Source organism: Ursus americanus, chromosome 30 (genome assembly GCF_024610735.1).
Source record: "Ursus americanus isolate L20-20 chromosome 30, mUrsAme1.1.p, whole genome shotgun sequence".
NCBI lineage: Eukaryota > Metazoa > Chordata > Mammalia > Carnivora > Ursidae > Ursus > Ursus americanus.
In genome coordinates, this window is record NC_142156.1 from 27533240 (window position 1) to 27558875 (window position 25636).

Genomic DNA, 25636 nt, shown 5'->3' on the forward strand with positions numbered 1-25636 from the left:
GTAAGATGCTTTTTCTCTTATCGCTTATTGTTGCTTGCTATTATTTAAAAATGGAGGTTTCTCAAATGAGGCCACAAAACGAGTTTGTTTGAAGGAGATACTGGTTGGTCTGAATTTCTCTTAATTTTATTCGTTGTCCTAAATTGAGAACACAGACCATAATATATTTCTGTGCAAGGGTCCCTGACATGGCTTCAGAAAAACACAAACACTCATGCAGGTGAAACGCCCCAATGCCTTTGTGTTCCTGTCTCTCCTGTACTCAGCATTTAGATTTCTGTTATTCTTTCAACTAGGAACCGCCCAGTTTAGAATTGGCTCCCTGGAGGAGTCTCCTTCCGCTTTTTAAAGTCTTTTGGGGAATAACAGTTGTGAGAGACAGCACCCTTCTACCCTTGTCTGCAGTGGCTGAACTGCCCTCAGATTTTTGCTAGAGACAGCCACTGCTGGGTGCTATGCTTTCCCTGACACAGTGCACACGACCACTGGCATGCTGTCTTCTTCTCTACCCTCTTTTTCTTCTCGAGGAAATTCCAAAGTTACTGCATAAGGTTGGCGAAAAGATTGGTCTTATTAAAATTCTGGGTTGGGGCGCCTGGGTGGCACAGCGGTTAAGCGTCTGCCTTCGGCTCAGGGCGTGATCCCAGCGTTCTGGGATTGAGCCCCACATCAGGCTCCTCCGCTATGAGCCTGCTTCTTCCTCTCCCACTCCCCCTGCTTGTGTTCCCTCTCTCGCTGGCTGTCTCTCTCTCTGTCAAATAAATAAATAAAATCTTAAAAAAAAAAATAAAATAAATAAAATTCTGGGTAGATGTGCAAACCCTGAAAGTTAGAGCCCTCTGTAAGTTTCTTATTAGGTTAGGTAGTGGCTTATATTTGTGGTAGAAAAAAGGAAGAGATTACTAATAGGCAATAACATTGAAGAATTGATTAGCTGCAGACTGTGGGTTTGATCCATTGCACTTGTTCTTCCTGGGTTGGATACAACAAGAAACAATTATTGGCCTGTGCTGAGGCTTATACAATGTCAAGGACTCCTTAAGACACCGGGCACTTCATACCGTAGCTCTTGGGTATCAACAGGTAGTCTATAAAAATTTCCATTTAACCGATCGTGCTTTTACTCAGGTGTTTAATATACCTTGCATTTGACCATACTTTATCTTTACCCAGGGAAGGTAAGAGTACCTGAGGAGTTGAAGTTTCCTCATGCTTGCTGTGTGGGCATTGCTTCACAGACCTTCCTTAGCGTACTTAATCCGACTGACCGCTGGCTACAGGTCAGCATCGGGGTTCTCACCGTTAGTGTTAATGGTGAAAAGGTAAGCTTTCTGTGTCTTTCTCATTTGACTTAGCAATTGCGTGATGATTAATGCTGGATCTCTCTCTAGTACTTCCTTTTATACAGGGGAGTCGGTCCCCCCCATCCTTGCACAGAATCATTGCAGTGGTATATGAAAGAATAACATTGTGTCTTTTTCTTAGCCCCCCCTTTTGTTGTAGTATGTCCAGTGTAAGAATTGAAGTCTGAATTTGTTTCTCATTTTTCTATCAGTTATTTATCATTATATTTTGTTATTTATTCATCAAACCATGTAAATGCGCGTTTAGTGCTATTTAAACCACTGAAAGTTCTGATTTCTGCTATTTGTTTTGTTAAATGTGATTGAGTATAAGTTGCTGTCATTTATCAAAAAGTTACTCCCCTTCAGTAAGGGGAGTCTTTTTGACTAATTCACCTGATCACGTTCTTACATGGTCTTACAATTTTCACAACTCTTACAGCAAGAGTGTCTCACATGATCAGCTAGAGGTGCTGAAGTACACTATTCTGAATCTGCTTTCACGATTACAATGACCTACGTGCACATGAGTGAGCAGGGAGGGTGGGAGGTATGGTCAGCAACTCTTATTTTGGAATGTCCTGGTTTTGCAACTGCTGCTTGCAGACGAGCATTGGTGGATGAATTTACTTTCCCTCTTACTTCCTGGTAATAACCCTTGTTTACCTGGGAAAATAAGATTGTGTCTGGTCTCCCTCTTCCCTTTTCCGAGCCTTTCCTCTCTGATCCTGAGGTTAGATGGAAAGTATGTGATTGGTGGAAAGCATTAAGGGCGAGAGATGAGCTTGGAGGCCCTTTTAGGGGCACTTAGGAAGTAGTGTTCCTTCTGGACACGGGAGTAGAAAAGAATGCCCTTGTGTACAGTGAGGAGAGAGGGTTTGAAGTGAGTCTAATCATGCACTTGGAGGCCTGATTAGGACCTTGGAGGTCAGTCTAAGCCCCCTGATTGTACAGCCACAAAAACCAGTCCTGGACAATGTGTGGGGTACCAGGGGCTCTTTTAGTGGAAGTGAGGGTGTAGATAGCTATGTTTATTTTAAACAGACCAGGGAGCACACGTTCAACTTAGCTTCGGAAGTCTTCATAATTTTGGCTAATTGTACTTTACAGATAATGAGTTATAAGACTTGGATATTTTGGAAGAGAAATTTTTGGATTTGATAGTTTGGGAAGAAAGGGATCTTAAACCAATTGATCCTAATTCTTGATTTTCCTAGTGAAGCCGTTTCTTTTTTTTTTTTTTTAAGATTTTATTTATTTATTCGACAGAGATAGAGACAGCCAGCGAGAGAGGGAACACAAGCAGGGGGAGTGGGAGAGGAAGAAGCAGGCTCATAGCGGAAGAGCCTGACGTGGGGCTCGATCCCATAACGCCGGGATCACGCCCTGAGCCGAAGGCAGACGCTTAACCGCTGTGCCATCCAGGTGCCCCGTGAAGCCGTTTCTTAATGAACTGTGTGGCTCTTTTTTTTTTTTTTAAGGTGGATCTTTCAGCATATCCTTGTCTAGTCTTCAAGAATAAAGTCATCATAAGACCTCATGCCACAGAAGAGATAAAAGTACTTTTCATACCATCTGATCCCGGGATTTTCAGATGTATATTCAGTGTTGCTTCTTGGCCATTTTCAGCAGATGCTGATACCATAGCACAAGCAGAAGCCTTGGCAAGCAGAGTCATTCTCACGGCTGTTGCTGAGACCCCTGTGATTGAGGTAACTACTTATAAGCAGGTCTTTGTCATGCCTGGCATTTGAATGAAGGCTGTTTAACCTTAGTACTTAGGAAAAATGAATATGTGGTTAAGTGTGCCACAAAGTTACTTTCCAGTTAACTGTTGGTTCTTAATATCTTCTTATTTTAGAACTTAAAATTATTTCTGTTATTTTATAGAAACACAGATATACTTGCTAGATGTGGGTGTTAGTTTGGGATGTTCCGAAGTCACTAGACATATTGGGTTGTTTTTTAAAGGAGACTAAGAAATGTAACCAGATCAGTGATTATCCCTGGTGCTGTATGTAAATGTTGGATGTTATATATTAGCCTTTTTAAATTTTTTAATTATTTATTTTTTTAAAGATTTATTTATTTAGGTAATCTCTGTACCCAGTGTGGGGCTCAGACTCACAACCCCCGAGATCAAGAGTTGCATGCTCCACTGACTGAACCAGCCAGGTGCCCCATATCAGCCTTTTAAAAATACTTTAAGAAACAATACAGTAAGCGGTTAGGTAGGGGAAATCTTGAATATATGAATATAGGGAAAATAAGAACAGCTGCCCTATATTACACGAATGAGTGTTTCAGCTTGGAATAATGTCCAGTGACCACATCACATATGGATTTAAAAGGCATTTTGATGTTCGGTTGAATGGACATGAAGACTAAGCTTCTTGGGTGCTGGAAGACAGCTCAGACAGTGTCTCTAGTGATGAAGAAGCCACCAGTGTTGACAATTTTGCCAGAGTTTGAATACAGTTGTTTTCTCCCTGGAGTACTTCTTCCACACACTGCGTACCATATGTCACTTTGTCCAGATGTCACCTCACACTGTCGATAAAGTGGCAGTCCCTACCTGTCTCCTCATCCCCCACGCCCACTTCCCTTTCACTTAGTTTACCTTTCTGCTTAGCATTTTCAGCAGTGACATACTAAATATTTACCTGTTTATTGTCTGATCCCTCTTGCCCCCACTAGAGTGTAAACTCTTTGGGGGGCAGAACATGTGTCTCTTGTTCATTTCCAGAATAGTGCTTGGCACATAGTAGGGGCTCAAGTAATAGTTGTTGAACTCTTGATTCAAATAGAAAGTGGAAATAGCAATATTTCTAAATGTAGATGGTTTTTTGAAATATTATATTACATATATGTGTACCAAGACCAGTGAATATAGTCAGCTAGCTATTTCATCCATATTGTTAAAGATTTATGTATTAAGTCTGGCCAGAGAAGACTTTGGATCATCTGTTGGGGAAATTGGGATTTGTTAGGCATTTTAAAGTATATTTACAGTTTCTTTGGGGTTTTTTTTTTTTTGAGATTTTATTTTTATTTTGAGAGAGAGTATGTGCATGAGTGGGGGGAGGGGTAGAAGAAGAGGGAGAGAATCTCAGGCAGACTCTGCTGAATGCGGAGTCTGATGTGGGGCTTGATCTCACGACCCTGAGATCATGACCTGAGCCGAAACCAAGAGTTGGAGGATTAACCAACTGAGCCACCCAAACACCCCTGAAGTACATTTATGGTTTCCAGACGTGTTGGGAATGTTTCAGCTGCCACTTCCCATTGCGTACCCCACACTAGAGTCAGAATGTGAGTTGGGGGGGTAAGGAGAGAGAGATTCCATACTGTGGTATGTGCTCAATTTATGTTAATGTTCCTTGTGTGCTTGAAAAGAATGGCTCTTCTTTCTCTTGAGTGCAGAATTCTTTCGCGTATCCTTTAGCTCTGATTTATTACTATGTGGTTCTAGTCTTTTGGCCTCTGAGAGAGGTGTCTGTGGATTTGTCTCTTTTTCCTTAGAGTTCTTTTGATATTTGTCTTGGGTATTCTGAGCTCTTTAGTTATGTGCGTTTAGACTCAAGATCATTTTATCTTCTAAGTGAAATCGTTCCTTTTTAAAGTAACAATTCTCTTTCATCCTTCTTTTGTATTAGTTTGGAAGTTACACATTTCTATTCCCTTTTTATTCAGATTGGCTACTCAGGTATAAAATTAATCAAGAGCTCTGTTCTAGCCCAAACAACTCAAAAAGCTACAGTCATTTTAATGTTGATCTTTTCCTTCTGTAATATCTTTGACTAATACTTTAGTCCCAAATGTTTTAAAACTCCAACATTGAACTTTTTGTAACGGATTGATCAAGCTATTTATACATGTTTTTTTGCTCATTGTTTCTTGAATCTTCTATTTTTACCTTTTTCACAGACTCTATTATCTGTATTTATTTATTTATTTATTTATTTATTTATTTACTTAAAGACTTTATTTATTTATTTGACAGAGAGAGAGACAGCCAGCGAGAGAGGGAACACAAGAGGGGGAGTGGGAGAGGAAGAAGCAGGCTTCCAGCGGAGGAGCCTGATGCGGGGCTTGATCCCAGAACACCGGGATAACGCCCTGAGCCAAAGGCAGACACTTAACGACTGAGCCACCCAGGCGCCCCTCTATTATCTGTATTTAAAATGTACTTATTTTATAGTTAATCTAGATTATTTCTAGTTTTTCAGGTGCTGATTCTTCTGCTAGTTTTGCTAGTCTTCCCGATTATTTTCTTCATGTGGTTTCTAATTTTTGAATTGATAATTTAAATTTTTAATTTTATTTATTTATTTATTAAAGATTTTATTTATTTATTTGTCAGAGAGAAAAAGAGAGCACAAGCAGGGGGTAGTAGGCTCCTCGCTGAGCAGGGAGCCTGATGCAGGGCTTGATCCTGGGACCCTGGGATCATGACCTTAGCTGAAGGCAGATGCTTAACCGACTGAGCCACCCAGGCATCCCTGATAATTTAAATTTAAATTTTTTAAATGTGAGTACACGTCATGGAGGCTGCTCTTTGCTATAGAAATCCCATGTGTCCTGGTTTTTCAAAGTGTCCAGGGAGAGGACTCTGTATAAATGCTGGGGGCACTAAAGGTTTCAGTGATTTTTCAGCTTAGAGCTCCCATGCCTACTGTGGTGTAGGCCTGGGCTTTTCTTTCCTACAAATGATCTTCTAATATCTGCCCATCTCTGGACAAACTTCCCCCTTATCGCCTCCTGGCCTCAGACGTGTAAACAGAATTTTTCCAGGTCCCTTTTCTTAAAAGGGCACTTCTTTGAATTTCTACATTTGATGCAGGAAGCTCAAATTACATTCCAGCCTCACCCTGCCCACAACAAGCTCAGAGTCCTACCTTCTGTTCTCAGGAGGGTGTTGAAGCTCAACTCCCTTGGGAGTGGGTTGATCCCAGACCTTCATGGACCACCATGGAAGTCAGCTCCCATTTGCAAGTCTGTTTTTTATTTCCCTTTATATTTGACCAGGCTAAAGAAATTTATGTGTATTTTAAATATTATCCAACATTTCTGTATGTGTGGGTGTGAGGGGTCTATGTTAGGTTGTTCTCCAGTGTTTAAAGAAGTCATCTGTCATGATGACAGGCACTCATTTTAAACTTTTGATATATCTATTTTGATATCCTTTTAAACATTTTCAGTTTTGTCAGAAATTTGGACTAAATCTGAAAATGCCAACATATATTTTGAAGGGAATTGAGAAGCTAAAATTGTATAATAATAGAACTCATAGCTCGTTGAAGGGAAGCTTATTGTCAGTTTGTCTTAAGATCTAACAGTCTTTTCAAAGTAGCAACAACAAATGTATTGCTTTGTTCTATAGTTTATATTTGGATACATAGACTACCTCAAACAAAGAATTTAACATTTATTTTTGTAGAAAATAACAGTCGTAAATGGCCTAGGGAAGCTTAGGTAAGTTTACATTGAATGCTGACTATTTGTGGCTGTAAAGAACAGTGATATGAATATAAGCTGTGGTATTTGTTGATATATTGCTTTTTAGAAATCAGTCTTTTCTTTCATAATTAGGTAGAAACAGAAAAGAAAGATGTTCTTGATTTTGGCGACTTGACTTACGGTGGCTGGAAAGCTCTGCCATTAAAATTGATAAACAAGACTCATGCCACTGTGCCAATCAGACTTGTTATTAATGCTGTAAGTACTAACATACAGTAAGAAACTTTACAGAGCACATTGATTGGGAATTGTACACTCCTGATATCATTCTTGATTAATTTTTCTTACGGCAGTAAATTTTTTTGTTAAGGATTCTGTCAACAGATTTAACATCACACCAACATTGTACTATTGGCTTTATTGAAACGGATTCTTCTATTTCTGAACAGAACGCCGTAGCCTGGCGCTGCTTCACGTTTTCCAAGGCACCCGTCCATGCTTCTCTGAAAACAGCTCCATATGTCGACGTGATTGCTCAGCTGGCAGCTCCTTCTGTGGTCAACCACATGATGCCTGCCAGTTATGATGGACAGGTAAGCTGGGGGGGGGGGGGTTTGCAGCACTGGCTTTGAATTAAAGAGGAAGTTAAGTTTCCAAACAGCTTATCTTTCATTAAGACTTAAACCTTAATGCTAGTGTAAATTTTATTTTATTTTATTTTATTTTACAGGATCCAGAATTTCTGATCATTTGGGTTCTTTTCCATAGTCCAAGGAAACGGATCACTTCTTCAGGTATCATGTGTATGTTTTTTGGGAATTGCTTTACTCTGTAGCTAAATAAACCACAAAGTTAAGGCATATTTCCTTCATCAGTAAATGTGAATACTTTGAGTAATTTGTCAAATATTTTATGTTTTTTTTTAAATGGGGCAGAGCGCATGCATGCTGTTTTGGGTCAAACCCATGTATGGGTAACCCCAGCGAGTACCACTGAAAACTTTTTGGGATCTTTTCTGTTCGCTGATTTTTATCACATCTACCAGTTGGATGTTTTCTTTCTTTTCTCCTTTCCCCTCCACGCATTTCTATCCCTGTTTGAATTCTTTAAAAGGTCATCTTGCTTAGAATTTCTCGTGACCTCTGAGGACATAGCGTTGGACCACATGAGGCATTTAGAATTAAATAACTCTCTGGTCTCTGAACTAAAAGAATGAACTTTTATAGAGATTTTAGACTCAGCAGAAGAGTTCTTGGCAAGAATTGATATAGAAGTTGATAGCCCAAACCCTACACCAGTCATTAAAAGTGTTGGTCTTCAAGCAAGAACAGGAATAGCTAGGATACACGCTCCAAAAGACTTACAGGTACCCTAAACTCTTCTTTTTGCCATGATTTTATGTTCAGGTTGATTTCATTCTAATTGTGACATTATTTAAAATGTCGGTTTTACCCCATCCTTTAGACTATGCACTTGCTTGCCAGTATGGCTTCCTCAACAAAGCAGCACTTACCTTTGAAAAATGCTGGGAATATTAACGTTTACTTAGATATCAAGGTAAGAATTTGTGTCAGAATGCAATGCCATAGTATTTCCTCAGACTGTGAGGCTGAGTATCTCCTCACATTCTGAAGGTTGCTCAGCTGCCTACCTTGGCAGAGCGCCATGGGGATCAAACAGAAGAACCTATGTGAGTGCTTTAAAAGCTGGGGGTTACACTAGTATGAAATAGATTGAAATAGATGGCAGGGCACTTTAATTTTGACATCTGATGCTCTATATGTAAGAACCAAGTTCTAGATTAGTTCCTGAAAAATGTGTGTGTTATCCTGTGGGTAGGTGGAAGTGGAGGAGAGTGATCACATATGTAGACGTTATTTCCGAGACATGTGGGTGAGCAAGAGGGTATTAGTGACAGGAATGTCATGGAATGTCATGGGGTGGGAGATGAAGTTTATTACGGAAGAGGAAGTGCCCTTTCCAAGAGAATAAGACAAGGCGGGGCAGTGACAGAGAAGGCAGAAGGGAAAAATAACCTATCAGAGTAAATGAAAAAATGAGAGTAACGGAGTAAAAACCACATTTGCCTAAGTCGGCATTTAGTTATAATTGTATAAATATTTAGATCCCAGATCAAGGAAGTCACTTTTCAGTGGATCCAGAGAATCTGTTCCTTAAACCTGGAGAAGAACACGAAGTTACAGTTACATTTACTCCAAAGGACCCCAAAGCCTGTGAGGAAAGGTAATATAAAATTATTTATAATGACAAGTTTTTACTCTTCTCTCAAAACAGCCAATATGCTTCAGTCCATAGCCAGAATGATAGAGTACATGTTTTATCTCACCTAATAGATAATAAAGCTCTGTTTAACCTCTTTTTGCCTCAGATTTTCTTCTTTTTTTTACTAAAACTCCTTTATAACCAGCTGACTAAAAATTAAGTAATTACTATTTTCAAGTATATTCTGACAAAAGTAAATATAAAATGTCGGTCTTGATGTTTCTCAGTAACCTTTCCTTGCTCTCCAAGGAAACCATTGCCAGTGGCTGTTAGTTTAAGATGCTTACCCACTCCCAACCCCACCCCGCCCCTTCTCCAGGTTTGTGACATTTTGGTGCCCAAATCATACATGAATATTACCGGATAGTGGTCAGAGCAGCATTGTGATTCGTAAACAGAGCATGTTGTCCTGAGACACACGTGGCCTGCCCTCCACCTGGGTTACAGAATGCCTTAGTGCGCTCAGTCTGCTCCTGTGACCTGACAGAAAACAGCCGGCCTGCACAGACGTGAATACTTGTGCCTGGAGTGCGTGCCCGCAACTTCACTGGTTAACTCTTTCATCTAGGAACTTTCCTCAACTCCTCCCAAACTCCTCATAAGTAGTAGTTGGTAATACTCCTGTGGCCCCGTGAACTTCCCCTCTCCTGTTACGTAGATGGTATTGTGACTGTCTCCTTGTCTGTATTCTTCTCTGTAATGTAAGCTCTAAGGGTGGGAATGTCATTGTATCCTCAGCACCCAGTTCCGTCTCTTGGGACAAAGGAAGCCTGTGGGGAATAGATGCCAATAAAATTGAATTCTGGACATTCAACTTAGATGGTTTTCTTTGTTAGGATCTTAAAAATATTCGTGCAGCCATTTGGACCTCAGTATGAAGTGGCGTTAAAAGGTGAAGTGGTTTCTTCAGGAAATAAACCTCTGACGCCTGGCTCTTGCTGCTCAGATGTTCCATCGATTTTGTCCAACAAGCAGTTTCTGGCCTGGGGGGGTGTTCCTCTGGGTAGAACGCAGTAAGTATGCATGTAGCAGCCTCTGCACATGAAGATTCTGCTGACATTACCTAGCGTTAGTCTCCACTGTGATAATTATGACCACGTTAATGTTTTTGGAGTTGAAATAAAGCTGTCTTCTATTCCTTAATCTTCCTATCATTCATTCAGAATGTTTTAATTAAAATTTTCACCTCTGCAATCCAAAAAAATAAGTTTCCATTTTCTTAAGCTCTTTTCGCTGCTGATTACCAAATTTAAGCAATTAAGTTTCTTTGTTCTCTCTGGAAAGCCCTGTCGAAAGGTAGGAAGAAAAAATAATCGGACACCTTGCATTCAGCTTAAGGAGTTTACAAAGTAGTTGGTAAATACTTTGTACTTGAGTATAAGGAGTCTTTAATAGAGGAGATATATTCTGTCATAGTTTAATGTGAATTACATCTTGAATCTTATTTTTATGTGTACTTTGATTTATACATTTTGAATATGAACTCTTAAGTTAATAAATTGGCACATAATATATAGTATGGTAAAATATTTTTCCTTTCATAAGCTTAGCAACATAGCTAAAATGTTTTTTACCAGCCTCAAATATCACTAATTAATAACCTAGTAATGATTAAACTTCAGTGTTTCCTCTTCCCTATTTTGCATTTTTGTGTTTGACCTAAATGTTTTACCCATACATTTCTGTGGCACCTGAGAGATAAGAAACGTCTGGCTGAGTCTGTACGATAGGTACTTCTTTAAAATTATAGTTTTGTCAGTGCAAAAAGCATCAGATTGAACCTCCCTACTTTATAGCGTTCATACATCTGCTTAACCGTCCATGTAGTCATATGTACCTTGTCTCGTTCCAAAAGCAGTTTTCAAAAAGACACAGGAAGATAAAAACAGTTGAGGGCTGACTGCTGGGGGAAAATAAGACATGGTCACCATAACGGTAGTGCCCAAAGGCTCACCTGCAGACCCTGTACACTTGCCTTGATGTGGGTCTTGGTTCTGACCCTTCCCCCATCATCCTGGAACAAGTCACAGTGTTCAAAGGTTAAAAACAAACCAGTTACTGTGTGAGAGAGTATAGCTGTTCCTGCTACAGACTTCAGGAAGGTGTTTCTTCCAGGGTCCTTTTAAAGAGAGATCCATACAGTATAGTGAGTCTCAAAGTCAAATAACGTCACAGGAAATACCCCAATCAGGATGCTCCCCCTTTGAGGTACTCAGTCCAGTCTGGACACGTCACATGTGAACACTCAGCTAACGGTGTTGTTTGGGTACTAAAGCATGTGGTGGCTTGACTGAGACAGCTTAGGCCCCTAGAAGAAGGGTGGGCTGTGTGTCTTTAAGCAGCTCTCAGTAAAGATTCTCTCCGCTAGACCTTTAAAAAATCCTGAATGGCAGGGGGTTTGAGGTATTGTGCCCTCTTTAGTAGCTCCTTTTGTTGGTCATGTCATATGCCTTTTGTAGCCAGTTAAGATGGAATACACATTGAAAGGAAGGGCTGAACAAGGGCATGTTGCTGTAGAGAGGATTTTTCCAGTTCTGTACAGTTGAACCTGAACAATGTCCTGTATGCCAGATTTCTCCTTGAAACATTAATTTGTGGTCTACTCCAGTATATGTACAAATAGTGATTGAGACCTTGAAGTTCTGTGTTATGGAAGGTGGCCAAAATAACTTAGCTGTTCAGATCAGCCATTGATGTCTAAGTAAAAGGAAGAGAAAATTCACTCTCCAGTATGCCCTGGCAACCATAGTCAACCATACAGAGCAGACTCTGGCAAGCATCAGTTCTTGAGTGTCTCCATTGATACACAGCTTACTCTATTATTGTTCTTTCCTTTAATCAAAGGCAGAAGAGAGCTCGATAAGAGTCATCATCATCCTTGTGTTGTTCCTGACAGAATTCCCCGCCTGTGATAAAATTTGCAGCAATTGATCAATATGGTAGAAATCTTAAAATCTAGCTGCTCCAGATGCCATAACATCCTAAAATCTTACAACTTATCTGAAACAAAATTAATGTGTGCTAAACTTTTTTTAAAAAATAAATTACATTAGTTAAGTTGAAAATGGGGGCACTGTCTTGTGCATACTTCTGGACTTGTCAGTGGCACTTTTTCCCTGTCACTCACTTGAGTGAAGGGACTTCAGGCTGTCCTTCTTTATTTCTTTTTTTTTTTTTTTTTTTTTTAAAGGTTTTATTTTTATTTATTTGACAGAGATAGAGACAGCCAGCGAGAGAGGGAACACAAGCAGGGGGAGTGGGAGAGGAAGAAGCAGGCTCATAGTGGAGGAGCCTGACGTGGGGCTCGATCCCGTAATGCCGGGATCACGCCCTGAGCCGAAGGCAGACGCTTTAACCGCTGTGCCACCCAGGCGCCCCCGTCCTTCTTTATTTCTTGGCTTCCCTTCCTCATGGAGATTCGTGGACTGCCTTCTAGTCCAACAGATGGAAGTGTAAGCCCCATGCCTGCACAGGGAATTGACCTGAAGAGCTGTCATGCCCCCTGTTTATAGTTGGCTAGGTGTCTTACCTCAGCCTGGAGGAGCTTGCCAGTCATGTGAGAAGGACACTACCGTAGTCCTTGGATGCTTAGCACCAGCACCTGGTGGCTAAAAGTTGGCTTGCTGAAGGCAGTAGCTCCATAGGAAGCATGCTAATGTATGCACAGTATGTGGTGCAGTGCCTGCCTAGCTAAACTATGGACTTGAGTTTCTGTAGTCCCCTTATCTCCATTGTAGTGTCTTGCACAGAATGATTTTTTCCACTCCAAGTATCTTGTGCTACTCCTTTGTAAAGATGTTGCAGCAGAGTTTATGATAAAGTGGTGTTCTGTCTGCTTAGAAAGAGATCTTCCTATTTTCTGTCCATTAGAAATGTCCTACGAAGCAGTCAGAGGCTGTGACCCAGTAAGTGCTGGGAGAGGTTAGAGTAAAGAGGAAAAAAATCATATATAGTGGGGGGCGGGGGGGCGGTGTTCTCATTGAGTAATAGGTTTTGCCTCAATTATAGATAGAAATGATAATTAATAAATTAAAATCATATTTTCTAAGGATAAAGTGGTCTAAAGTGGTATTTCAGGGCAGAAGACATGAACAGACACTTCTCTAAAGAAGACATATGAATGGCCAACAGACACATGAAAAAATGTTCAGTATCATTAGCCATCAGGGAAATTCAAATCAAAACCACATTGAGATACCACCTTACACCAGTTAGAATGGCAAAAATTAACAAAGCAGGAAACAACAAATGTTGGAGAGGATGTGGAGAGACGGGAACCCTCTTACACTGTTGGTGGGAATGCAGGTTGGTACAGCCACTTTGGAAAACAATGTGGAGGTTCCTCAAAAAGTTAAAAATAGAGCTACTCTATGACCCAGCAATTGCACTACTGGGTATTTACCCCAAAGATACAGATGTAGTGAAAAGAAGGGGCACGTGCACCCCAATGTTCGTAGCAGCAATGTCCACAATAGCCAAACTGTGGAAGGAGCTGAGATGCCTTTCAACAGACTAGAATGGATAAAGATGTGGTCCATATATAGTGTGGAGTATTACTCAACCATCAGAAGGGATGAATACCCACCATTCGCATCGACATGGATGGACCTGGAGAGCATTATGCTAAGTGAAATAAGTCAAGCAGAGAAAGACAATTATCATATGGTTTCACTTATATATAGAACATAAGAAATAGCATGGAGGACATTAGGCGAAGGAAGGGGAAACTGAAGGGGGGAAATCAGAGGGGGAGAGGAACCGTGAAAGACTATGGACTCCAGGAAACAGGTTGAGGGTTTCAGAGGGGAGGGGGATGGAGGGATGGGTTAGCCAGGCGACGGGTATTAAGGAAGGCACATATTGCAATGAGCACTGGGTGTTATATGCAAACAATGAATCATGGAACATTACATCAAAAACTAAAGTACTGTATGGTGACTAACATACCATAATAAATAAATAAATAAATAAATAAATAAATAAATAAATAAATAAATAAATAAACACAGTGTTTATTTTATTCCAATGTTTTTGGATTTTTGAAGTTCTGCATTTTTCCATATTTTCATTCATTCATTCATTCATTCATTCATTCATTCATTCATTCAGGTTTCTCTCGCATAAGTCTGCGTATGTACTTTGGCTATTTGTTGGTTAGGGTTTAGTATTTTTTTCTTATTAATTTGTGTGGACCCTATATGATAAAGAAGTTAACCCTTTTTATTTTGTATAGTTCCTTTTTAAAACTAGACACTGAACCCCCCCAAATTGATAACTCTACTGCTTGAAAATGATAACCACATTTCTTTAAAAATAGATAAAATATAAAAGCTTTTAAGGAATTCTGTTTTTCAGTAAATCTTTCCCAGTCAGTGTTCCTGTGAATGCTTTTCTCGGGTACTCTGATAGTGGAAGGTCTTAGATTTTATTCTGAGGTTAAGCTCAGCAACCGTTCCCCTTTATCCCCAGTGGGACAAGACATAGACCACAGTTTAAATAATGTAACTGCCAATATTCAAAATTTGAATAAAATGGAGATTTACTCATGATTTTCTATTCTCCCAATGAAGAGAGGATTCATGTATTTTCAAAGATTGAAGGATTTTTTTTTTTACCACTAGCCAGCTGTTATTCCTAAGTCAATTGTACTTGCATATTATAACTTTTTTAAAGTATGGTTAATTCAATGTACTGTTTAAAAGAGTAATTTGTACAAATGAGTCTCTTAGAGTGAAAAATATAAGCAGTGTGCCTGGGACTCCTTGTTCCCGTGAAAGCTTGGAATTCAAGCTAAGCACGGTATTGACTTAGCAACTTAATGATTTTGTTAATCTGGATTTTCATTTGATTGTTTTACAAGACAGATAAGACTTATATGTATAGTATAAATAATAAGGTCCGCTAAGGAGCTATAATAGGAGGATGATTAAACCAAAGAGTTTCTCTGACCAGGTGAGTATGTTTTGAGTATGTTTTCAGAAATGTGGAATCTTAGGACTGTTGGAGATACCTTTCCAGGCTGCTAATAAGTGGCATATGTAATGCAGTCCATCTCTAAACAGTGCGGTCAGTTTTAATTGGCTTTGGTTTTATAGTTGCAGCAGTATCCACAGCGGAAATCTACATTTACAATGTGTAATTGTTTCTAGGCTTCAGAAGCTAGCTTTACGGAATAATTGTACATCTACAACCCAGCATCTGCGACTGCTCATTAGAGGACAAGACCAGGACTGCTTTCAGGTTTGTAGAGTACATGGTGCTGTTCCGTGTTCTTTTAGACCACTTACATGTGTAGACCACAGTGTGCTGCTTCAACTTGGAAGCTTTGGGTTGGGTGTAGTTTGATTCGGGCTCCTGCTTTATTGTATATGGTGATTGTTTTTAAATTGTAGCTTCAGCACACTTTTGGTTCAGAAGAACGACTAACCAGTAACTGTGAGATTAGAATGCGTCCAAAAGAAGACATTCACATCTCTGTGTTATTTGCACCTACTCGATTATCTTGTATGTTGGCTAAACTAGAAATTAAACAACTGGGAATTCGATCACAACCGGGCATTAAGTTCTCGGTAAGATGATTTTATTGCTTTTTTCCTCCCATGGAGTTTCTTACGTGTTGTCACTATTTGTTTAATATTGGTAAATTATGTATACTCTGCTTTTTATAAGTCAGAATAGGTGATTGCCTCGCTTCACAAACAAGTTAGGGAGTAATTAATGTACTTTGCACAAGTGTTGTGTTATGAAAGCAGTCTCCATAGTATTCCTGTAGGAAGCTGTCTCTTCTCATCCCTTTAAGTTTCATTTCAGTTTAGAATTTTGAAATGTACCCAACTTTACAGGAACACATGTTTTGGTGAAACCAGATCAAACTGCTTAAGATACTGACTTTCCAAGTAAATTGTATTCTTTCAATTCAGCAAAATACCTATTGACACCGTTTACTAGACTCTGTTCCAGAACTAGGGATACAAAGACGAGAGCTTTTTATATTTTGTTTCTTCCCAACATAATTTTTAAAAAGGATTTCAACTCATTTCTTTAGATATATTTAGAGCAGTGAGAGATAAAGGTGGTAAATCATTGAGAAAAGAAAGGACGGGGTGGTCAAACACACACTCCGTAAAAGTGCATACCTTAAAACTACACAGTTCTTGGCTCTGGGGCTACAACTAAAATGTTGGTCTGTTTTCTAGTGTTAGAGAAGGAATGTAATGAATTATAATATTAGCAATGCTTAAAAGGTAGGGTTTTTTTTTGTTGTTGTTCTTTTGTTTTTTTTGAGAGAGAGAGTGAACAGCGAGGGGGGGATGGGGAGAGGGAGAAAGAATCCCAACACGGGGCTCGATCTCATAACCCTGAGATCATGACCTGAGCCGAAATCAAGAGTTGGACCCTTAACTGACTGAGCCACCCAGGCACCCCCGAAACGGTTTTTTAAACAGTTGATCTTAATGGCAAATCTAGCTTTGTTTGATGCTGAAGCTTGACATATTCTCTGTGGAACTCTTCACTTGGCCCCATGAGCTGTGGTGGGCAAAACTGTTTAAAGATACAAGTGGTCAGGTGCCTGGCTGGCTCGGTCATCAGTAGAGCATGTGACTCTCAATCTTGGGATTCTGAGTTTTAGACCCACGTTGGGGTAGGGTTTACTTTAAAAAAAAAAAAAAAAAAAAGGCTGTCAGTGGTTGTCTTTAGGAAGAACATCCTTCTACGTGAGACGAGGACACAATGCTGAAGTACCACATATCCTGACGGTCTGGTTTCAAGTAAGAATCAAGTAGTTTGTGGAGAGGACCAGATGGGCTGTGTCTTTCAGACTATGCTGAGTATATTTCCATTAGTTTCACGTTGACTAGACAAGGTGTTAAGATTATTCTTAAGTAAGAATTTCTGGAGAACTAATAATTCCCTGGTGATTTAGGGCAGGACCATTTGATTTGACAGTCACCAAGCAGAAGTTCAGGCTGATGTCCCCTTAAAACAAACCAGGATCCTAGGGGAGTCTGCCTGCGTAGATGCCTGTCCTCTCAGAGGTGGTCTGAATGGGGACCTGAAGTACACAGATGAATATGGCTTTATTAACCTGACAAGAAGGCTTGGACCAGCAGCACTGCTGTATGTTTGTGGAGATGAGGAACCTGGTACCGTGGTGGAAGAGCACTTAACTCTAGTGATGAGATTGGGAGTAGCCCTGCCTCTCTTCTTCACACTCACTCCGGATCAATCTCCACTTGCCGTGCTTCACTCATTTATCTTCCTGGTTTGGTTCTGAGAAACAAGTGAAATTATGCTTTGTGTACCATAAAGCATTATGGGACTGCAATAAAGACACATTTAGTGTATGCTGAGTATATGTCGGGCACTGTTCTTCATCATCCCTGCATGAATTATCACACTTGATCTTCAAAACAACTGAGATAATACCACTGCCTCCATGCCATACATAAGGAAACAAACCTAGAGAGCTGCTTGCCATGATCTTGCATCTTACAAGGCAGTAAGTGGTCCAGGGTTCAAATTCAGACTGCCTGACGGCAAAGCCCGTTTTTATCTATTGTGCAGGCTCTAGGTGTTCATACCACCTCTGCTTTCCAGTCCTATAGAGCAGCACTTCTCAGTCAGAGGCTATTTTACCTTCCAGGGGACTTTTGGCAATACGTGGACACATATTTGGTTGTAACTGTAGGTGGGAAAAGGGTGCAACTGGCATCTAGTGAGTAGAAGCCAGGGGTGCAGCTAAACTCCTGCAAGGCGCAGGATGGCCCCCACCCCAAGGAGTGGTGTAGCTCAGGATGTCCATAGTGCGAGGTTCAGAAACCCTGCCCTAGAGCAGTTTTTCCTCTCGAATCTTTGGGTCTGTTACCATCGGTCAGCTTTCATTTCATCATTCCTTAACCTTTTACTCAGCAGTTATTTGCGATTCCTTAGACTTTGAAACACAGGAAGAATACTTATATTGAGTGTTTTCAAAAGTGAACTCTTCTCATTATTTTCTAGTTTCATACATAAAATTTACTGGGAAGTTTCTGTGGGAAGAGAAATTAGAAACAGTTTTGGTTTTCAAAACTACCAAGAGTCACTCTGAATGAGGAAGGATTTGTAGGAGCTTCAGATCTGAAGCACTTTAGAATGCTACCAATCTTTACTCATTTTGGCAAGCCAATACCAGTTTAGGAGGTCCCTAAATTTAATTTTTCAAAGTGTTCTTTTAAGTGTATGACACAACTCAAGCTATTGATGTTTTCAAGTTTGCAAGGCATTCTTTGGAACACATTTTATTTTATTTTATTTTATTTTATTTTATTTTTAAAAAGATTTTATTTATTTATTTGAGAGAGAGAGGGCATGAACAGGGGGAAGCACAGAGGGAGAGGGAGAAAGCAGACTCCCCTCTGAGCAGGGAGCCTGAGCGGGGCTTGATCCCATAGCCCTGAGACCACGATCTGAGCAGATTGCAGACTTTTTTTTTTTTAAGATTTTATTTATTTGACAGAGAGAGACAAAGCGGGAGAGGGAACACAAGCAGGGGGAGTGGGAGAGGGAGAAGCAGGCTTCCCACTGAGCAGGGAGCCCGATGTGGGGCTCGATCCCAGGACCCTGGGCTCATGACCCGAGCTGAAGGCAGACGCCTAACGACTGAGCCACCCAGGTGCCCCAGCAGGTTACAGACGTTTAAGCAACTGAGCCACCCACGTGCCACTGGAACACAGCTTAATATTAGGAATGATAGATCATTTTTAAAGGAGTGCATTTTTTAAAGATATTTTATTTTCTATTTTTAAATTTTTTTTAAAGATTTTATTTGTTTATTTGACGGAGAAAGAGAGTACAAGCAGAGGGAGCAGCAGAGGGAAAGGGAGAAGCAGATTCCCCACTGAGCAGGAAGCCTAACTGGGGGCTTGATCCCAAGACCCTGAGATCATGACCTGAGCCGAAGGCAGATGCTTAACCGACTGAGCCACCGGGCACCCCTATTTATTTATTTTAGAGAGAGAGAAAGAGAGCACACATGCATGAGCTGGGGGAGGGAGCAGGAGAGAGAGAGAATCTCAGGCAGACTCCCCACTGAGCTCGGAGCTGGATCCCAGGATCCTGAAATCATGACCTGAGCCAAAATCAAGAGTTGGATGCTTAACCGACTGAGCCACCCAGGTGCCCCTTAAAGGAGTGCATTTTAAAGGATATGGAAAGTTTGTTTTCCAGCAGCGTACCTATTTTCCTACATTTTTATTTATAGATTTTATTCTCTGAATCCTTGTTTCCTGGTAGTGCTGAACCCTGTGGAAGGAGCCTGGCTTAGAGACAGCACCCGTTGGCACCTAAAGCCTGCCTCCAGTCTGCACTTTGGCTTCCTGCTGGCCAAACTGGCCCCCAGTTAGGCTTCCCGCTCAGTGGGGAATCTGCTTCTCCCTTTCCCTCTGCTGCTCCCTCTGCTTGTACTCTCTTTCTCCGTCAAATAAATAAAATCTTTAAAAAAAAATTAAAAAATAAAACAAAATAAAAGGGGGTCTGTTCTCTGTGATTTGTTTAAGTTACTGGCTTCTGTTTGGTCCCTTTGGCATATTTCTTTCTCAGTTTGGTAGATCAAAAGCTAACAGGATTATAGAACAATAGATTTTGTTTCACCAATACACTTCATTTTCAAAATTGAGAATTATTGGGAGGTTGGAAGAATTGTATGGTGAACCCTCACATACCCTACCACTTAGATTCTACAGTTAGCATTTTGTTATATCTCTTTGATCACATATCTCACCACCCATCAATTTGTCTCTTTTTTTTTTTTATGTATTTCAAAGTAAATTACAAATATCAGTATGTTTCACCCTAAACACTTCTTAAGCAAGTTTATCTATACCATATTCCTTAATCATCTACGCTTGGCTCATATAATAATGAAATAATTTAGCCTATTGGAGGGTAAATAATTTTGCAACTCTTCGATTTGTTTTTGTCCTAAGAGTTCTTTAATATAATGCTGGATTGGAAGTGGGGTAACTAACCAAGGTACACAAAGAATAATAATGGTATTAAATCTGTATGGGGTTTTTTTTTTTTCTGGCTATAGTTTAATCTTTTGCTTTCTGCTTACATAAAATTAATTTTGGATATATATATTTTCTCCTTTTAGATACCTTTGTCTGGATATGGAGGAACAAGTAATCTTATTTTGGAAGATGTTAAAAAGTTATCAGACAGTTACATGGTAACAGTGAATGACTTAATACCTGGCAAAGGAAGTAGAATTGTTTTTTCTGTTCATAACACTGGCTCTCGGGCAGCTTTTGTTAAAGCAGTAGGTTTTAAGGATTCTCAGAAAAAAGTTTTGCTGAATCCTAAAGTATTAAGGATTTTTCCAGATAAATTTGTGCTCAAAGAAAAAACACGAAAAGTAAGTATAAGTCTCTGCACTAAAAATATGAACTCATTTTTGGGTTAAATTAAGAATTATGTATTTTATGGCTAAAAACAAGTATTTGAAAGTAATAAAGGAATGGAAATAACTTATCTGATCTTAGAAATGCTGTCATATGCATCCATGTCTGTTGACTGTTTAGGCTCACATGATAGTTAATTCACAATGAAGTGACTTAAGAAAAATATTTAATATTTACTCCTGATTTATTTTTTGGCATCAGGATGTTACTATAATATATAATCCATCAGCCAGAGAGAACAATTACACAACCACAACAGAACTGTCAACTATATACTTCTTTGGTGGCGATGAAATTTCGAGGCAGCAGTATCGAAGGTAGGTTACTTATCTTAGATGATGTTGGAAACTATTCAGTAGAAATAATGAAGGCTTAAAAATAGTTTGGGATTTGAAAGTTACAGAACATGCTCGGCTACTTATTAGTAAACTGGTGTGGATGGAAAACCTTGGTAAAATTTATATAGCTGACAGTCCTCCATGACGTGAGGAAGAAATGCATGTAGGAAACCCGTCTGCCATTTTTGCATTGTGCCTTTTTTTCTTAACATGTGTTGTGCCTCTTCTTTATGCAAATAGGCACCTCAGACTTCATAATAGGACGATCTTCCTAATGAGGGTAGGTCAATTTTAGGAGAGATTTAAGAACTACAGAAAGAATATGTTGTGTATAAACACACCTGACTTATTTGTAGTATTTCTGGGAATGTTGTGAATTATTTGAAAGGATTAAGTTGTATTTAGAAATGTGTAGGGTGTTTAACTTGGCTAGCTTAGCACGTGTGCTTCTAGAAAATTTGGTACTTCTAGATACAGTTTAATACACAAAAATGTCAAATTTAGACATTTAGATTTCGGTGTGATTTAAACGTAGGTAACTCTCTTGTATGTTGAATTCAGAGTTCTGGTATTATAAAATTTTGTTTCCTAGCCCGCAGGGCCTGAATATAAAACAAGCGAAGCTCAGAACATTTCGTCCGTCAGTAGGAAACCATTCGCTCCCTGTGGGGGAGGGTTACGTGCATATACCAGTATTTCCTTCTTCCAGCCCTTTGTTCTCGGCTATGTTCTGTTCTGATACATATAGGAAATTGTTTTATTTTTAATCTGTTGAGAATTGTTGGAACATTTAAAAAGAGACTTGAATGATAGGTTGGTACATGATGTTGGAATAGACCCAATGTAAAGAGCTCAACTTTGAACCTGATTTTGTTTCTCAATTAAGTATTTTAGATATAGAAACTGGCATTTGTAGGAATTAGATTACCAGGTTTGGGGTTTTTTTTTCCCCCTTTCTCTCTACTGGGTTATAGAAATCAACACATTGTTTTAGAACTCCTCTTTGCCACATATATATAATAATGAGATTTCCTTTGTTTGTGAACATCTGAGTATTACAGAGAAATTTACATTTCCATTCTCTCAGCTCAGAGATGCTTTAGAAGAGGCCAGGTAAATGCAGTTATATGGCAATTTAAATGTTTCTCTCTGACATCTCTTACTTATATCATGTTCTTGGCATATGATCAAATTCTCACAAATACTGAAAATGTAAGACCTGAAAAGAATCTAATTTTACTCTTTCTACTCTTATTTTAGGGAGCTCTTGTTTTAATGTTAATATTTAACTGAACGTGATGACTGTACTACCATGTATAACTTTGAAGGGAACTTCCAAAACAGATTTTCTTTTAAAAATTACTTATATTAGGATTTAAGACATGAGATCTATATACTAATGCATTATGCATGCTGTTTGGGAGATTTGCCAAATACACTAATGAAAACCTAATTTATGTAAAATCATTTTTGAATAAAAATCTCTATTGGCAGAGCCCTGTCGCATAAACCAGGGATTATAGAACAAGTATTTCCAGAACATAGTGTGCTGCGGCACGTTGACTTTGCGGAAAAATTTCAGGATGAGTTACTAGTAACGGAAGGTAAGAATTTCAACATGTCTAACTACTACAAATGACCCAAAGATTAAGTGAGGTCCGGTGATGTGTTATAGAGAAGAAGAGTAGTAGATTATGGAGTCAGGCTGAGTTCGAGCCACAGTTCTGCTGTATGACTTTGGATGTCCCTGAGATTCAGTTTCCTTTTTCGTAAATGAGAGCTACAATATCTAACTTCTCATCCATAAGGAATCGTGAAGATAAAATGAGAGAGCTTTGCTATATAAATGTTAGATATTATTACTGTATTGTGGCACCTAGTCTATGGATATACTTATAAACAGGAGGAGAATGGTCATTATTAAACTCAAAGTAATGACTGTTTAAGATTTAATGACTGCAAACTCGAACTCATTTTAAGATTTCTGTGTCTGCTGTGCAATTTATGGAGGATGTGATGGTGGGGGGAAAAAATCCAAAATAGACAGCAGTGAAATAATTCCAGCCTAGATTTTTAGCTCGATTTCAAGCATCTAATGGTGTTTATTACTGATACAAAAAAATATGTATTGAGACATAGAAATTGTGTAAAAATGGGCAGATTTTCACCACAGTTTTCGTTCATAACGGCAAGAAGTTTGAAGTGACCTAAATGTCCAAGAATAGGGCATTGTTTAATTATGTACTAGAATATGTTGAAGCTACTAAAACCATGATATAATTCTATATTAAATGACATGAGAGGGGCGCCTGGGTGGCACAGCAGTTAAGCGTCTGCCTTCGGCTCAGGGCGTGATCCCGGCGTTCTGGGATCGAGCCCCACATCAGGCTCCTCCGCTGGGAGCCTGCTTCTTCCTCTGCCACTCCCCCTGCTTGTGTTCCCTCTCTAGCTGGCTGTCTCTATCTCTGTCAAATAAATAAATAAAATCTTTAAAAAAAAAAATGACATGAGAAAGCTCTTCATTAATTAAGAAAAATTATTTTAAAGTTTACATATTAAGATCTCATGGTAAAAATAATTGAATACAGCTCCATAGGTAACATTACAGGAGTATACACAGCAGCTGTTGGCAGTTGTTATATTCTGGTAGTAGGATTTCGGGTGGTAATGTTTTTCCCCCCATTTTTGTTATCTAGTTTTTTAATGGTTAAACATATATTGCTTCTAAAATATGAAATGATAAAAGGATATTTATGCCTGTGTAGAGGGAATGTAAAATAGTCTGTGATCTTTTTGGTAATTAGGAGTCTAGATCATCTACTCAAAGGGAAGGTAGGGGTGGATTAGTTAAAAATAGTGAAAAGATTTGAAATGGATCTCGTCAGCAGTTGTGTTAAGGGAGCAGAATATGGATTTGGAATTGAAACAATTCAAGACCCATGTCTGCCACTGCCTGTCCTCTGAACTTTACCTTCCTTCTCTCTTCATTGTAAGAAAGATCCCAATAAATAAAAGAATTAAACCAAATTGTGCTTTATAGATGGAAGCACTTAGTAACATACCACAACAATCCTGAAGACCGTGATTAAAAGTAGGTAACATGAGGTTGTAGTGGTTCAGAAGTTGGCACAGTTGCATGATTCGGCAACATTTCATTTATTGATTGAATGGACATGTATTGAGAGTAGAGGGTACCAGTCTGTAGAGGTGAAAGATGTAGTCCTTGCCCTTTCGGTTCTCACAGACTAAGGGGAGGACCGGTGATTAAAGTGTAGTATGAAAAGGGCCATGGTGGAGCTGTGTTTAGGGATCTGGAGGATATAGGGACGCCTGGGTGGCTCAGTTGGTTGAGTGTCTGCCTTCGGCTCAGGTCACGGTCCCAGGTTCCTGTGCTCGAGTCCCGCATCGGGCTCCCTGTCAGCGGAGAGTCTGCTTCTCCCTCTCCCTCTGTGCTCTCTCTTCCTCTCTTGCTCTCTCTCGTATAAATAAATAAAATCTTAAAGGAAAAAAAAAAGGAATCTGGAGAATATAGAGAAAGGGAACCCCATTTAAAATGAGGTGACTCTTGAGGTATCTTGACGAATGAGGAGAAGTTGACAAGATGGAGAAGATGGGGACCAGAATGGGGACGGATATTCCAAGGAGAGGGAGCTGCATGTACGGAAATTCAAGAAATGTGTTATGTTAAGGGGTGTGTTGACAAACCCAACCAAGAGCTCAAGTAACCTGTCAAGACCACCCCTCTGAGATGGGGTTGAGTTGGGGCTTCAGCTAGGTCACTGGGACACTAGAACACTAGATTCCTTGAGATGGTATAGTTATTGTCCAGATGAAGGGAAGAACCAATTCCACTTTGTTTTGTTTTGGTTAGTATAACAGATCACCTATGGGAATGTTGCAGTTGAACTTTTTACATGGTTATTTTGAATAACATTTGTTTGAACACATTACTATTACAGGTATTTATAATCTTGCTTTTGCAAAATGTGTGATTTGTGGCAAATATTTTCACACTTGATTTAAACTTTTATAGTCTGACATCTTGGTTATTATAAATTTCGGTTTACACGTACCGTGTTCTTTTAAAAATTTTTCATTTAAAAAGTATAATTCTTAATGTCTAATGTGTTACTATTTTTTTAAGTAGGCTCCACACCCAGCATGGAGCCCAATGTGGGGCTTGAATTCATGACCCTGACTGAGATCAAGATCTGAGCTGAGATCAAGAGTCAGACAGATGCTTAACTGACTGAGCCACCCAGGCACCCCTCTTAATGTCTTACTTAAATGTAGAGTACAAGCATGTTCTATAAAATTTCTCGTATATATAAATTCAGGTGGACTAATCTAGAGACGTTCAACTCTAGCACGATTTTATTAATCGCAGTATTTAGTTATATTATTGCCTGATTTCTAGATTTGCTAAACTTAAATGTCTATGAGACCACCACTTATAAATTGTATATCCTTAACCTCTTTGTGCTTCAGATTCCTCATCCTTGAAGTGGAGATAATATATACCTACCTCAAAGAGTTGTTGTGAAAGCCAACCAGCTTAATATGCACGAAGGGATTAGAACAGTACCTGGCCCACAGTCAGCTTGTTGCATATGGAACTTTGAACGTATTCATACTCTAGTGCTCACAACAACCCCTGAGCTAGATTGTTATTTTATATTATTCTTGAGGAGACTAGGGTTTAGAGATGCTAAGTTGCCAAATTCAAGGCCAGAGCCTGAGCTGCCTATAATTTCATGCTAGTCAGTAGTAG

General features: G+C 39.4%; 1 protein-coding gene across 6 annotated transcripts in view; it reads left to right on the top strand.

Annotated features, from left to right (window-relative positions):
* LOC123803610 (nucleoporin SEH1) overlaps positions 1-25636 on the top strand; it is a 168763-nt gene that overhangs the window by 115901 nt on the left and 27226 nt on the right. For all 6 annotated transcript variants that reach the window (XR_015722365.1, XM_087857493.1, XM_045815208.2 and 3 more), the window contains 14 exons: positions 1174-1322; positions 2825-3055; positions 6936-7061; positions 7253-7396; positions 7534-7597; positions 8030-8169; positions 8268-8360; positions 8929-9047; positions 9923-10099; positions 15236-15326; positions 15479-15655; positions 20221-20481; positions 20729-20844; positions 22360-22469. Coding sequence is in view for 5 of the 6 variants with exons in the window: in XM_087857493.1 (XP_087713619.1) it covers positions 1174-1322; positions 2825-3055; positions 6936-7061; positions 7253-7396; positions 7534-7597; positions 8030-8169; positions 8268-8360; positions 8929-9047; positions 9923-10099; positions 15236-15326; positions 15479-15655; positions 20221-20481; positions 20729-20844; positions 22360-22469 (1998 nt within the window). In the remaining variant the exon portion in view is untranslated. The remainder of the gene's footprint in view (positions 1-1173; positions 1323-2824; positions 3056-6935; positions 7062-7252; positions 7397-7533; positions 7598-8029; positions 8170-8267; positions 8361-8928; positions 9048-9922; positions 10100-15235; positions 15327-15478; positions 15656-20220; positions 20482-20728; positions 20845-22359; positions 22470-25636) is intronic.